This window comes from Danio rerio, chromosome 3, assembly GCF_049306965.1.
Source record: "Danio rerio strain Tuebingen ecotype United States chromosome 3, GRCz12tu, whole genome shotgun sequence".
Classification (NCBI taxonomy): Eukaryota; Metazoa; Chordata; class Actinopteri; order Cypriniformes; family Danionidae; genus Danio; species Danio rerio.
In genome coordinates this window covers 31,843,714-31,857,981 of record NC_133178.1, presented here as the reverse complement: position 1 = coordinate 31,857,981, position 14,268 = coordinate 31,843,714, and the positions used below count along the sequence as shown (strand labels likewise).

At 36.2% G+C, this 14,268-nt stretch overlaps 1 protein-coding gene and 1 long non-coding RNA gene across 5 annotated transcripts in view; one reads left to right on the top strand and one right to left on the bottom strand.

The window, feature by feature from the left end:
- The first annotated feature begins 355 nt into the window (after positions 1-355).
- Positions 356-14,268, top strand: part of LOC560447 (scavenger receptor cysteine-rich domain-containing protein DMBT1) — a 74,107-nt gene continuing 60,194 nt past the window's right edge. The window contains exon 1 of the mRNA XM_073945299.1: positions 356-526. Within this exon, the coding sequence (XP_073801400.1) occupies positions 439-526 (88 nt within the window). The 5' untranslated portion in view covers positions 356-438. The remainder of the gene's footprint in view (positions 527-14,268) is intronic.
- LOC137490654 (uncharacterized) lies at positions 5,390-7,722 on the bottom strand. Of its 4 annotated transcripts, none has more exons than XR_012401353.1 (6): positions 7,333-7,722; positions 7,000-7,027; positions 6,733-6,792; positions 6,342-6,421; positions 6,132-6,235; positions 5,390-5,561 (listed from the first exon to the last, which is right to left on the bottom strand). It is a non-coding gene; the product is annotated as an uncharacterized lncRNA (long non-coding RNA). The 4 variants fall into 4 exon arrangements; XR_011010519.2 differs by having other exon boundaries at positions 6,342-6,792; positions 7,333-7,370; positions 7,644-7,722; XR_012401354.1 differs by having other exon boundaries at positions 6,342-6,786; positions 7,333-7,370; positions 7,644-7,722.

Here is a 14,268-nt window from a genome sequence, read left to right as displayed (position 1 = left end):
GAAATGTGTTGTAAAAATCTCTACGTTCAACAGAAATTTGGTAAAAAATAAACAGGGGGCTAATAATTCTGACTTTAACTGTAAATGTGCTGTATTCTGAACAGCCTGCTCCCTTGGTTGCAAACCTAGTTGTGATTTTGCTGCATTTTTCTGCTTCTATGGCCAGGACTTTTCTTCTTTTCATGCGCTCCCTCTTTGCTCCCCCTTTCTGTTTACGTTCTGTGTTTTGCCTGACTGAAGTTGTAGCTGGTATCATAAGTTCTATGCAAATAGCTAATCAGGCAGTACGTCGCTGAAATGATTGGACCTTATGGTCATCGCGCTCACCTGATTCGTGCTTTGAGGTGTCCATCAAGCAGCAAGCAGCCTATGGCATGTCGAGGTGAGGTAATCAAACGGCACGACGGCAGGCCAGATTGACCATCAGGCCACCGGGAAATGTCCCGGTGCTCCCGATGGCCAGTCCGCCCCTGCCCCCTCCACTCTTCAGGTACGACGCGCGCAACTCACCCCCACCGCTCTTCATGTACGTCTCGCACGCACACGCCCCTACTCAGATACGTCGCTCACTCAACCCCTGACACACACACACACACACACACAACGCGCCTGAGCGACTCCCTCATGATCGCTTTGTATAACTTAGCCTGCCCTGTTGAAAAATCCAGCTTAAACCAGCCTAGGCTGGTTGGCTGGTTTTAGCTGGTCGACCAGGCTGGTTTAAGAGGGGTTTTGGCCATTTCCAGGCTGGTTTCCAGCCATTTCCAGCCTGGTCTTAGCTGGTCAGGCTGGGAGATGACCAGCTAAAATCAGCTTGACCAGCCTAGCCAAGCTGGGAGTCCAGCCAAAACCAGCTATATCCAGTTTAAACCACCCAGCTAACATAAGACCAGCGGGCCACTGGCGGCCCACCGGCGGCAAAGTTGGCGGTCCACCGGCGGGCGCCGCCCGCGGTCCACCGTCAATTTGCTCATCGTTATTCCAGCGGCCCACCAGCGGCTGCCGCCGCTTTTCCGACGGTGGTCCGCCATCGCACCTCTGGTTTTAAATAAGTGCCTGCTGGCGGCCCACGGTCGGTCCACATGTCATTTTAAAATATTATATTAGCCTTTACAATTGTATTCAATATAAATATGTCCAATAATGAAATCAAGTACAAAATACTTAATCATTATAACATTTATTTATAATACAGCATAACGAACATACATTAAACACTTAGATTATAATGAAATGTTTCGAAATCACATACGTTAACAAATATAACAAAATAAATATAAAATACATATAAAATACATACAAATATAATATAACAACATACATACAACAGTTACATTTTACAAGTAATGTAAATGGTTTAAATGTGAACTAATATGAACAATACCTGTACAGCATAATTTATGTACAGCATTTACTAATGCATTAATAAAATCAGTCATGCTTGTTAACATTAGTTAATACATTGCGAGTTAACATGAATAAACAATTAACAACTTTTTACCATTTACCAACATTAGCAAAGATGAATAAATACTGTAGTAAATGTATTGTTTATTATGTTAGTAAATACATTAACTAATACATACAACCTTATTGTAAAGTGGTAGCCATTCAACAATGAGTTTTCTATAATAAAGACAGACTTTGAGACTTCTCATTATAAAAATAAACTATTAAAAACATTATAAATAAATTTGTATTTATATTTTAACATTATTATAATTATTTATTATAATATTATAATAAATTATAACATTCTTATGACATTTAACGTTATTATAAATAACATAAAAATAAATTACATTGTGAATAAATATTAACATACATATTACAATAAATGTAAACGTGCATTAATATTACAAAATCAAACTAAAACATCTGGAGGTTATTAACAACTACACTGGGGCAGCACAGTGGCTCAGACTGTCACCTCACAGCAAAAAGGTTGCTGGTATGAGTCCCGGCTGGGTCCGCTGGCATTTCTGTGTGGAGTTTGCATGTTCTCCCTGTTTTGGTGTGGGTTTCCACCACAGTCCAAACACTTGTGCTATAGGTGAATTTGAACATAGTGTAGAAGTGTCTGTGAATACGAGAGTGTATGGGTGTTTCACAGTGCTGGGTTGCAGCTGGAAGGCCATCCGCTGTGTAAAACATATGCCAAAGTAATATCCAGTTCCTTACGCTGTGGTGACCTCTGATATTAAGCTGAAGGAAAATGCAGGTTCTTTTGTCTGCCCCCTCATGATTAGCAGATCCTAATAAAAATGTCTTTGAGGCTCCCTTCCGCTGTCTCTCTTGTAGCAGGCTTCTTTCTTATCCTGAAATAACAGAATCATCAGTCATCATTTTTGTCCATCATCAGTAGGTCATTATGGACATTAATGTTTGTATTTTTTATTGTCTTTTTATTGGACATCAAGACTGCATTGATTTGATCGATAACATTAATTTACAGTTTAAAAGTAGCACTGAAATATTTTTACAGTTTAAAATAATGATTTTTAATTTCAATGCATTTTAAAATATATTTGGTAACACTTTATTTTGATGGTCCATTTGAGTATTAATAGACTGTCTGCTTAAAATCTGTTGATTCTGCTCCTTCAACAGACATTTAACTGACTTTAAGAAACTTACCAAGTACATGTCAACTTACACCAATCCTAACCGCAACCCTAACAGTCTACTTATAATCTAATGAGAATTAGTTGGCATGTAGATGCAATGCAGCTTAAATTCAACAAACAGACCATCAAAATAAAATGTGACCATGTATTTTATTAATGTGAGGTCAAAGCTGATTTGTTAGCACCATTACTCCAGTGTCAGATGACCCTTCAGAAATCATTCTAATAGGCTAATTAGTTTGATGCAGTTGATATTAATATTAACATTAATAAAATTAATCATTGGGAATACTTTTAAGTGACACTATAAAATTACTTACCTTAAATGAAGTCTGGCAAGGAAAAAACAAAGTGGTAGAGTGAGTGGAGGACGATCCAAAATCTAGAAAAAAGTAATAAAAAATATATATATTACTAACACATTTTAAAAAATGGATACTTGTATTAAACAAGGGTGCATAAAACAGATCAGAAGAGAGTTAAGATTTCTGATTCAAATACTTTTCAGTTTAAACTTTCTATTCAACAATGAATCCTGAAATAACAAAACATGATAAAAATAAGAAATCTTGCTTGATCAGCAGCAAATTATGAATACAATATTACATTTTGAACTGGAGCACTGATGCTGTAAATTCAGCTTTGAGAAAAGCAATGTAAAAAATTGTTTAAAACCACTTACTTATGTTTGGATGTCAAAACTTTAAAATAACTGCAATCAAGACATGTATCAGATGCATGATAATGTAGGGATTTCTTATAAAAATGCACATAAATCTATTTAACAGTTAATTATAGTTTTACCTGTGTTTCCTCCAGCTCTGTGATTAGCTCCCTTCATCTTGGCTCTTCTCTTCTGTTGTAGGGGTAATTTTGTCACTTCTGAAACCACAGAGCACTTTTTAAAATGAATATTAGTTTACATTACTGTGAAATATCAAAGTAACACATATGTACTAACTTTAACATTTTAATTCGCTCTTGTCGACAGTATAGTGCTTATTTTAGGCTAAATAAAGTAAACTACCTCCAATAAAACATTGTGAAACCTCTCATCTACACATAAAATGTAATTAAAAACCAACACTTTTATAAACAATAGCTAACGTAGCCTAATGCTAACGTTACCTCTGCTGAGACTCTAACGGACTTTTTCCAAAGACACAACAGTCTCTATAAAAAAACATGTTCAACAGAAATATGTCAATTACCAGTAAGAAAAGTGTCAGAAACAGTTGTATGTAACATTTGCGTGATTTTAGCGACTAAACTTACCTGAAATTAGTGAAAACTGCCGCATGAGAAAAGTGCTGTTGACGGTCAGGTGTCGTGTCGTTGCTCCGTTTCCATGACAACGCTCTCTGCTCCAGTGCTTGAATGGGCTCGGTAATGGACACTTTAAAGTCACGCAGCATTTACATAAACATTTAAACAATTTATAAACATATTAAATAATGAAATTTAATATTAAATCTTGATTTTTAAACTTAATTTTGTTTTGTTTTAATAAATATATTTTATATTTGTTTTGTTTTAATAATTATATTTAAAATCTCTTGTAGTTTTATATACTAAACTTTGCTTTTATTAATAACTATATTTTTATTTAGTGCCTCATTCGTTTTAAATGTAAAAAGTGTTAAACAAAAGTACTTATATCAGGTACAGAACAGCCTGCAACATTAAAAACATCACCGGGTGGGCCATCGGTTAGCCACTGGTGTCCCGACGGCGGTCCACCCACGGTAATCCGCTGGCGGCGTGCCACCCAAAAAACGCCGGTGGGCCGATATAACTTTTAGAATGGGCGGCTTCCCGCTGGTGAGCCGACGGCGGTCCGCCCGTATCAAGCTGCTGAATTTGTGACGGTCCGCCAACTCATTGTTTGCTGGGCAGGCTGCACTGTAAAAAATTTGACCTTAAATTCACAGTAAATTACTGGCTAATAATTGCATTACTTTCACAGTAAATTACTGTATGTAAATTCACAGTAAATTATTGTGAGGTAGTTCACAGTAATTTACTGTGGTTTTGTCACATTAAATTATTGTGAAATTACAACCATATATTGTAACTTTACAGTAGATAATAAAGTCTGTTACTGTAATTTCACAGTATTATCTTGTAGAATTAACTATATTTTACTGTGAATTTGCAAAACGATTACTGTGATTTAACAGTAGGTTGCAGTTTAAATACCTGATTTAACTGCAAAGTTACAGTTATATCCCGGATTACTATAATTTAACAGTTTGGTGCTGTAAAATTTCAAAGCAATTTTAGGTCACACAAAAATGAAAATTCTATCTTGATTTACTCACCCTCAGGTTGTTCCAGCTCTGTTAAAAATGATTTTTTTTTTGTTAAACACAGGAATAAAAATATCAAATATTCCTCTTTGTGTCCAAACAACCTGAGGATGCGTAAATGACGACAGAATCTTCATTTTTGGGTGATCTGAAAAGACTCTAAAATCAAAATAAAAACAAACACACATACATTTTACAGATTTATTTAACAGCTTAATGACATCTGTGTAAACATTTCAGAAAACTTTCAAAAGGTGAAGGTGAAGCCTCAAAAAATACTATAAGAACATAAGAACAAAAAAATCTGACATCATATGTAGCATACATATAAAAAGCAGTGCTTCAGAGTGCGCTCTCTCTCTCTCATTATATATATATACATATATATATATATATATATATATATATATATATATATATATATATATATATATATATATATATATACACACACACACACACACACACATGAGAGAGAGAGACAAAACTTCTTGCTAAATTAGGCAGTCGTCTATTCAAGGTCAATCATTTTCCTGATAATTTTACACACTTGCTGGTTGATGTGTCTTCTCTGCTTCTTTGACTTCGTCTGTCTTCCATCTCCAAACTGGTGCCCAAAAAGCACCTATAAGCAAAAGGGCAGACAAACAGTTAGCTTCATACAACACTACTGGGACACTACTGCTGCACTACAGAGCAAAATTACTGTTAGCTCAGTTTGAACATGCTGACAATACTGTAGCTCAGTCAAACTGCAATTATTTAAACAAAAACATCTGAAAAGCATTTCCATCACCAACACACAATCAAGAACAGTCTAACAACAAATAGTGGTTTTAATGACCTAGGCAGAGCATTTTAAAACAGTTGATTTGATTTACACCTTCTGTTTACAGACTATAATCTAATGCTGGGTTCACACTTATTGCAAAGTTAACACATGCATCACAGCACTTGCTCTTGAATACTAGCAGGATGTTTCTTGCATCAAGCTAATTTTTCATGATTTAAATATTAGGAAAATTTTGCAAAAAAAACTTGATTGAAGTGATACAGCACTTGTGTTGTATTCATTTCAATCAAGTTTTTTGCAAATATTCTTCAACGTTTTTTGAGTTTCACTTAATTTGTGCTGCCCAGTAAAAATTTCCCACTATTTATGCCTTTTGCAATGACTTGCATGTAATCCACTCACCTGAATAGGTAACTTCACATATGGTATAAGAGCCCCATCCTTTTAAAGACAGCTTCCCCTCTGGTCTCCAGCACAGACAAACAAATTGTGTTTGCAACACGGCCCTTTATAACAAGGGGAGAAGGGGAGTCATGACTTGTGCTCCTATACATTCCTTGTTTAACCCCCACAAAACAAGCCCTCAGTTACAATATTTATTGTTGACATTACCTTAAATTCCAGAGTGCAAAAGGCATCTTCAGCATACTTCAGTTTCAGACCAGATCCACTCGACCCTCCAAGGAATAAGACTAAAAGGGGGAAAGAAGGACTAAATTAGAGGTGTTTGTGAATAATTAAATTTTTTTGTAGAAACAAAGTTGACATTCCATGCTCTGCCTATTAAAAACCAAGCAAACAAACACACATGCCCAGTAAAATTGCTAATAAAAATAAAAACTATAGTTTAAAAAAATCTTTGTCTAATATTTACTACTACTGGAGGTACTGGTGGAACTTCTGGAAGAAGAAAAAGAGTTTGTACAAGAAACTGCTCACAACAAATCTGTGAAAAACTTGACATTTAAAAATCTAATAAAAATGAGGAAGGCATCAACATTACCTTTAATAATCAAGAGAGGGGTGATTGGTAGCATCAGTGTTTCAACATCAATGGCTGTGGCTGCAAAAAAATATGAATATAATAAGAGTAGAATAAGACTCAACCTAACACACGCACACACATACTCATATATATATATATATATATATATATATATATATATATATATATATATATATATATATATATATATATATATAGGTTTAGTAGGTTTAGATTGTGATAATGAATTTAGGTTATATTTGTGTGCTCAGAATTTACACTCACCTCACACTTCAGCTATTATCAGGTACACCTGAACACCAAAAAATAAAATCTACAGTTAGTGACAATATACAATTAGTTCTCATTAGTAAATGTTAGCACTGCATTAACACCAGTGAGAAATATACAATATGTACTGTGTTAGTTTAAAAGAATACAACTGAATTGTATTATAAGCCTCATTTAATAAAACAGTTAAGACTTGTTTCATAATGAGTTTAGTTTATTTAACTAACTTAACGTTAACGTTACAGTGAACAAAATTAACGTAGTTACATGAGGGTGACTAACCGTAACTTAACCGTAAAGTTAACTTAAGTGAAGGTCAGAGCTTACCTTAACTTTAGTCATTTCACCTTTACTTCAGTCTTGTACTGAAACAGAAAATGCAGTTAACAAGAAGTTAATTAAAGAAAATTCCCTTTCTTTTTTCAGGAACTAACGTTAACGTTATGCTAATACCTCAGAAAACACTACAAGCACCATCTGGCGTCGTTAATTTCTTGTTTTAAAAAAAGGCGCGCTTAAACCCTGTACGTGCGAGTACAACTGAAGTACTCGGTAAATTCCTGTTAAATGACATGCACTATACAGAAATACACATACAACAATCATTTAACGGACAAAAGTCATATTTTAACACTTACCGAGGATGAATCCGTTGGGTGAAGAGACGAGGCAGGCGTTGTCTGTGGTGATGGCGCTTGTTTGCGGTCGAGTCGAGTCAGTTCTGTTAAATGAATCGGCTCCTTTAAGTGAACTGTAAAGAGTCGAATTCGGCTCCTTTAAGTGAACAGTAAAGAATCGAATTCGCCTGAAAACGATTCCATTTTGTATAATATTGTAAGACGCAAACATATAATTCATTAATATTTCATGATATTGCTTGGTTCGTGTACTGCTTGTACACGAATTGCTTGTTGATGACTATGAGCTCATGAACACGTCTGATAAAATATCTGAATCTGATTCAATTTCACACGAGTCCTGAACCGAAGCAGTGCAAAAGTAATATATTGATTGAAATATAAAGTTAATTATTTTCTTCGCCATTCAACATATTACATATCTCTGATTTTAACAATAAGAATAAAGTTCGTTTGGAGTGTATTGAGAATTATTATTTTTTCCTCCCAGGATTCATTTTGCACCAAGCTGCATCAAGCTGTAATGGTGGATGAGAAGGCACATAATATTATAAATATTGCTTGAAATATGTAATGAAATAAAGTTTTAACACTTTTTCATGCGAGAATGTAGTTCTTCAAAACTCAAATATGTGGATTGTTAGTAAAGATTGTGTGTAATTTTAAGTGTGTTTTGCCGGTAGCGGAGATCTATGACCTCCAGGCGGTAACGGCGCTCATTACTCATGTATCCGCCGAGAGGCGCCTGTCTTCAGGCTAGACATTGGGACAATTGCCCCGTCTTCGATGGCTCTATATGCGTCCGAAAATGAAGTTTTAACTGTTTTTCATGCTAGAATGTAGTTGTTTAAAACTCTAATCTGTGGTTTATTTATATAGATAAAAAAAAATTATATATATATATATATATATTTAATTCTAAATTAAAGATTAGTGACTTCCAGGCAATGACAGGTGCCCAATACTCATGAAACCGTCTAAAGCAGACATTTACCCTGACATTGAAATAATTGTTGGCTGTTTAACAGTCTTTGGTTTCATTAATTAATTATTACTTTTTATTCCAGTTTATTGTGTTTTGGCTAAGCACACAGTTATGTTCATTAAATATTATTTCCTATTCTATGTTAACTGTATAAAATTAAATAAAGGTGCAGTACAACCAAAAAGATGTTGGTAACCAAATCGTTTTGGGGGCTATAACATTCTGTTATTATCTGTTAAAAGTTCATTTGTATTAATTTCTACGTTGAATTAAAAAAGGTTTGAATTTCTATAACTAACGTGCAAAAGATATAGCCCTTTTCACAGTAATTTGCTGTAATCATGCTACCTGCCGTAATTTCACAATAAAATTATGAATACAACATATTACTGTGAATTTTTCAGTTAAATACTGTGAAGGGATACTAATGTAATTTACTGTGAAAAATTACAGTAACTTGTTGTGAAAACCTGGAAATTTTTTACAGTGTGGTCAAGCTGGTTTTAGCTGGATTTGGCTGGTAATTTTCCAGTCTGACCAGCTAAGACCAGGCTGGAAATGGCTGGAAACCTGCCTGGAAATGGACAAAACCCCTCTAAAACCAGCCTGGTCAACCAGCTAAAACCAGCCAACCAGCCTAAGCTGGTTTAAGCTGGATTTTTCAGCAGGGTGGTGATGCGAGATTAATTGTTTTATACTGAAACTTGTATATATATGAGCAATGTCACACTCGTAGCAGTGCGATATGGTTGTATATCGGCACTAGTGGGAGGCATGCGTTGGCACGAGCCATATCCTTTATACAGCCATATCTCACTGCTACGAGTGTTATATTGCGTTTATACAACAGTTTGATGGCATAATTGTGTTTATAAAAACAAAATGAAACATGGAGAGTCTCAATAACCCCTTTGTATGAGGAACTACTTTCTTCCGCCTTGGATTCAAATCATAAGCTGACAGTTAAACCGCTGAGCAAGCATCTTTTAAACTTAAAGGGTCACGAAACACCAAAACACATTTTTTTGAGCTGTTGACAATCGTATATGTGTCCCACACTGCTAAAAACACTATTAGGACACCTATATTTCACTAAAAAGTGTAAATTGGTTGTTTTTGCGTTATTTCAAGCAAATTCGTACTTCCTGTTTGAAACGAATTTTTGAAGCTGCGTCACGGTCATGACATAATAGCGTGTATTCCAGCGTGCAGACTGGACGTCTGTGCCAGAGTGAGTCTTATTACGTCTTACAGTGTGTTGCATTAATGCATGAGTAAGGCTTGGTTCAAACCAATCAGCGCGCTCTATTGTGGAACTTCATTAATATTCATTAGTGTCACCGTGTTTACACCACAGAGACGCCACGTTGTGTTGGCAAAACAAGTGTGAAGTGTTGCTTTTATAGTTTGCTGTCATTAAGTTTCGTTTTCATTTTCTCTCTGTGAGAGCGCAGCTGGAGTCACGTGTGGATTTACAGTGTACGCGACGCTCGACAACAATAACATACGTGTTTAAGGAGGAACATTGTTTACCTGAGAGCTGTTCTCATCTGCAAACGCTGAAATCCGGATTCGCTTGTAGTCTTCTCTTCATAAAGACGCGGCATGAATGAATTCCCTGAATGAAAGAGCCAAACTGCAGTTAAAGTCCAACAGTTAATAATTTGGCAAATAATTCGACTTCAGATGTCCATGTAGGTTAAACACCATCACTTTCTCCTGTGTGTATTTTGACTGAAACTCGCGCGTGCCCAAATAGACACTCCCACACCCTCCCACTTTAGTTCCTCCGACACTCCCCCCTAAACAGAGCTGGACACGCCCACTTTTCTGACTTTTTCCAAAGTAGAGGTGTGAAAACACCCTGCTGAAACGAGGGGGTTTCATGGCCCTTTTAGATCTGAAGTGTCTGCTTTTTGCTGGTTGTATGTGAACAGAGTAATACACAAAGGGTAAAGAGGCTTTACGGGTGCTGATATTACTTAAATATATCACGGCTATCAGCCAATCAGATTCAAGAACAGACAGAACTGTTCTATAAATAAAGAAAAAAAAAAAAATAAAAAATATATATATATATATATATATATATATATATATATAGATAGATAGATAGATAGATAGATAGATAGATAGATAGATAGATAGATAGATAGATAGATAGATAGATAGATAGATAGATAGATAGATAGATAGATAGATAGATAGATAGAATTGAAATATATATATATATTTCTCAATTCTTATATAATATAATTGTTTCAAACAACTTAAAATATCAATAAAAGTTTTTTCGTTTAACTGCAAAGTAAAATCCCGCATGTTAAAAGTTGTGCATAGATAGAGGTCCTATAATGTTGTTCAGAAGTGTGACTAAACTGAAAATACTGCATAAGTTTCGGTAAAAAAAAAAAAAAAAAAAAGCAGATCTTTTTATGGTGTGTGAGTTTCAGTTCTTAAAGCATACAGACAAGGAAGTAACCACTTAATGAAAAGACACTTGGAACCAACACAATGCCAAGATCACTGCAGCTCATTTTCATATTGGGTAATTACATTTTTTCTATTTTTATTATGTCTTGACATTCTTCATACTGTCCTACATGTAGTGTTAATATTCTCCAAATATTTTATCCTTTGAGCAAAAAGGATATGTTATGATGAACTGTAAAAGATTTTGTAGCATTATTTTGTAATCACTTTTCATATTTTCAATAAGCTTGTACCACTTGTTTTTCTTAAACTACTAGTGCCTATTACCAGAAAGCAAGTTTTTAGTGACATTATATTCATTTTGAAAACACTTTCACCATTATTTATTTAGCACTTCATACAGTATAAATGTTGTTTTAAAGAAGGTTTCATTTGTGTTGGTGGAAAATTAATATTTTTTTGTATCATAATTTGTGTAATGTTGAACTTAGGTGCTGGTTCTGTGGATGATGAAGTTTGCGTTAAATCTTCAATGATATTTACATTCTCTGTAGAGTTTTGAAGGCTATCATTTGAAGGGTAGCAGAGTAATGTTTTGAAGGGTAAAGAGTAATGCTCAGTTTGCATGCTACAAAAATGAAATTAACTGACCTCATAATGTAATAATATATTTTTAATGCAATTACATTTTTGCACATACTGTGCCAATGTATAATGTAATCACAGATTAAAATACTAGCACATATTTTTAAACAATGTTTACAATGTGATTGTTATTTTTCAATATATGAAACAAACGTTACATCAGAACCATGCTTTTGGATTCATGCTGTACGAGCCCATACATTTAAAAATATACATGGCTTTTTGCTCTGTTTGCTGCTTGAGTCAGAAATTTCTCATTTACTTTATTAATAATACCAAATACATTTTTGCCATTTAATTTAGCAGTTGTAATTCTTTGTCATTGAATTTGCATTTCATGGTGGGTTATGTAGGTGTGAAAAAATAGGCAGCAGCTATTTGCACTAAGTGCAATAGCAAGAGATGGTGGCAGCGGCTACCAAGAGATGCTTTTTACACTTAGTTCAAATAGCAAGAGATGCTGGGAGTGGCTTGCAAAAGATGCTTTTTACACTTCGTGGAAATAGCAAGAGATGTCATTTACACTAAGTTCAAATAGCATCAGATGCTATTTACACAACGTATAGCAAAAAACTTACGGTAGATGCAATATTCTCTCTAGATGCTATTAAGTGTTAGACGTATGATACTATTTACACTAATAATAAAGCATACACTGTTTGCACTAGGACTTATAAACTACATATTAATAAGTGGTATATGACATTTACAGAGTTAAAAAATGGTATTTACACTACATATTAATAAACAGTAAATGTTGTTTTATCAAAGTCAAAGTCATATTTATCATCAATTCAGCCACATGTACAAGACATATAGAGAATCGAAATTGCGTTACTCTCAGACCCAAGGTGCTTAACAATAATATAAAAAAAATATAAAAAATAGTAGTGTTTTAAGAAAAATTAAATTTACAGTATATACATTATACCTAAAATGTGTTCTAAAAATATACATAGGTAATAAAATTGTAAACAATACAATGACATACAGTGACATTAAGGGCATATAGCAAGTGAGTGCAAAGTAAACCAGAGTTGTGCAGATAAAGAACAGTATAGTGCAAAAAAAACTTGTAAACATGATAATTGTGATAAAGTGACAGTGTCATATAGGGAGGTAGTATGCTGTGTCTGCATAAAGTGACCAGTGCAGATGAGTGTGTGTGTGTTTGTGTGTGTGTGTGTGTGTGTGTGTGTGTGTGTGTGTGTGTGTGTGTGTGTGTGTGTGTGTGTGTGTGTGTGTGTGTGTGTGTGTGTGTGTGTGTGTGTGTGTGTGTGTGTGTCAGAGTCCAGAGGTGTGAGGGGAGGAGGTGCGTGGGGAGGGAGCGGGGAGCAGAGCTGGGAGAGAGTTCAGCTTCCTGACAGCCTGATGGATGAAGCTGTCTTTCAGTCTGTTGGTCCTGGCCTGGAGACTGCGCAGTCTCCTCCCTGATGGCAGCAGACTGAAGAAGCTGTGCATTGGGTGGGTGGCATCTGCTGTTATGCAGAGGGCTTTACGGGTAAGATGTGTGCTGTAAATGTCCTGGAGGGAGGGGAGAGAGACACCAATGATCTTCTCAGCTGTTCTCACTATGCGTTGAAGTGTTTTCCTGCAGGATCCATTGCAGGCTCCAAACCACACAGTGATGCAGCTGGTCAGGATGCTCTCAATAGTGCCTCTGTAGAAGGTGTACATGATTGGGGCTGGTGCTCTTGCTCTTTTGAGTTTGCGGAGGAAGTAGAGACGCTGCTGTGATTTTTTGGCCAGTGCAGTGGAGTTTTTAGTCCAGGAGAGATCCTCAGTGATGTGTACACCCAGGACCTTGGTGCTGCTCACACGCTCCACAGTCGCACCGTTGATGGTCAGGGGAGCATGGAGAGTGTGCTCTTTCCTGAAGTCAACAACACTCTCCTTCGTCTTCTCCACATTCAAAAAGAGATTGTTGTCTCTGCACCACTCGGCCAGACGGCTCACCTCGCTTCTGTAGTTTTCCTCATCGCTTTTGTTGATGAGACCCACCGCAGTTGTGTCATCCGCAAACTTGATGAACAGATTGGAGTTGTGTGATGGTGCACAGTCATGAGTGAGCAGGGTGAAGAGGATAGGGCTCAGCACACATCCCTGAGGGGCCCCAGTGTTTAAAGTGATGGTGCTGGATGTGTTACTGCCAACCCGTACTGCTTGTGGTCTTCCAGTGAGGAAAATCCAGCAGCCAGTTACACAGAGAGGTGTTCAGCCCCAGCTAGAGCAGTTTTTGAGAGAGCTATTGGGGGATGATAGTGTTGAATGCTGAACTAAAGTCTATGAACAGCATTCGGACGAAGGAGTCTTTTTTGTCCAGATGTGTGAGTGCTGTGTGAAGTGCAGTGGAGATGGCATCATCAGCCGAGCGGTTGGGCCGATAAGCAAATTGAAACGGGTCCAGGGAGGGGGGAAGGACAGACTTAATGTGCTGCATTACAAGCCGTTCGAAGCACTTCATGATGATAGGGGTCAGTGCGATTGGACAGTAGTCATTAAAGCAGGAGGGAGATGACTTTTTTGGGACCGGAATGATGGTATAGTGTCTTTAAAACAGGT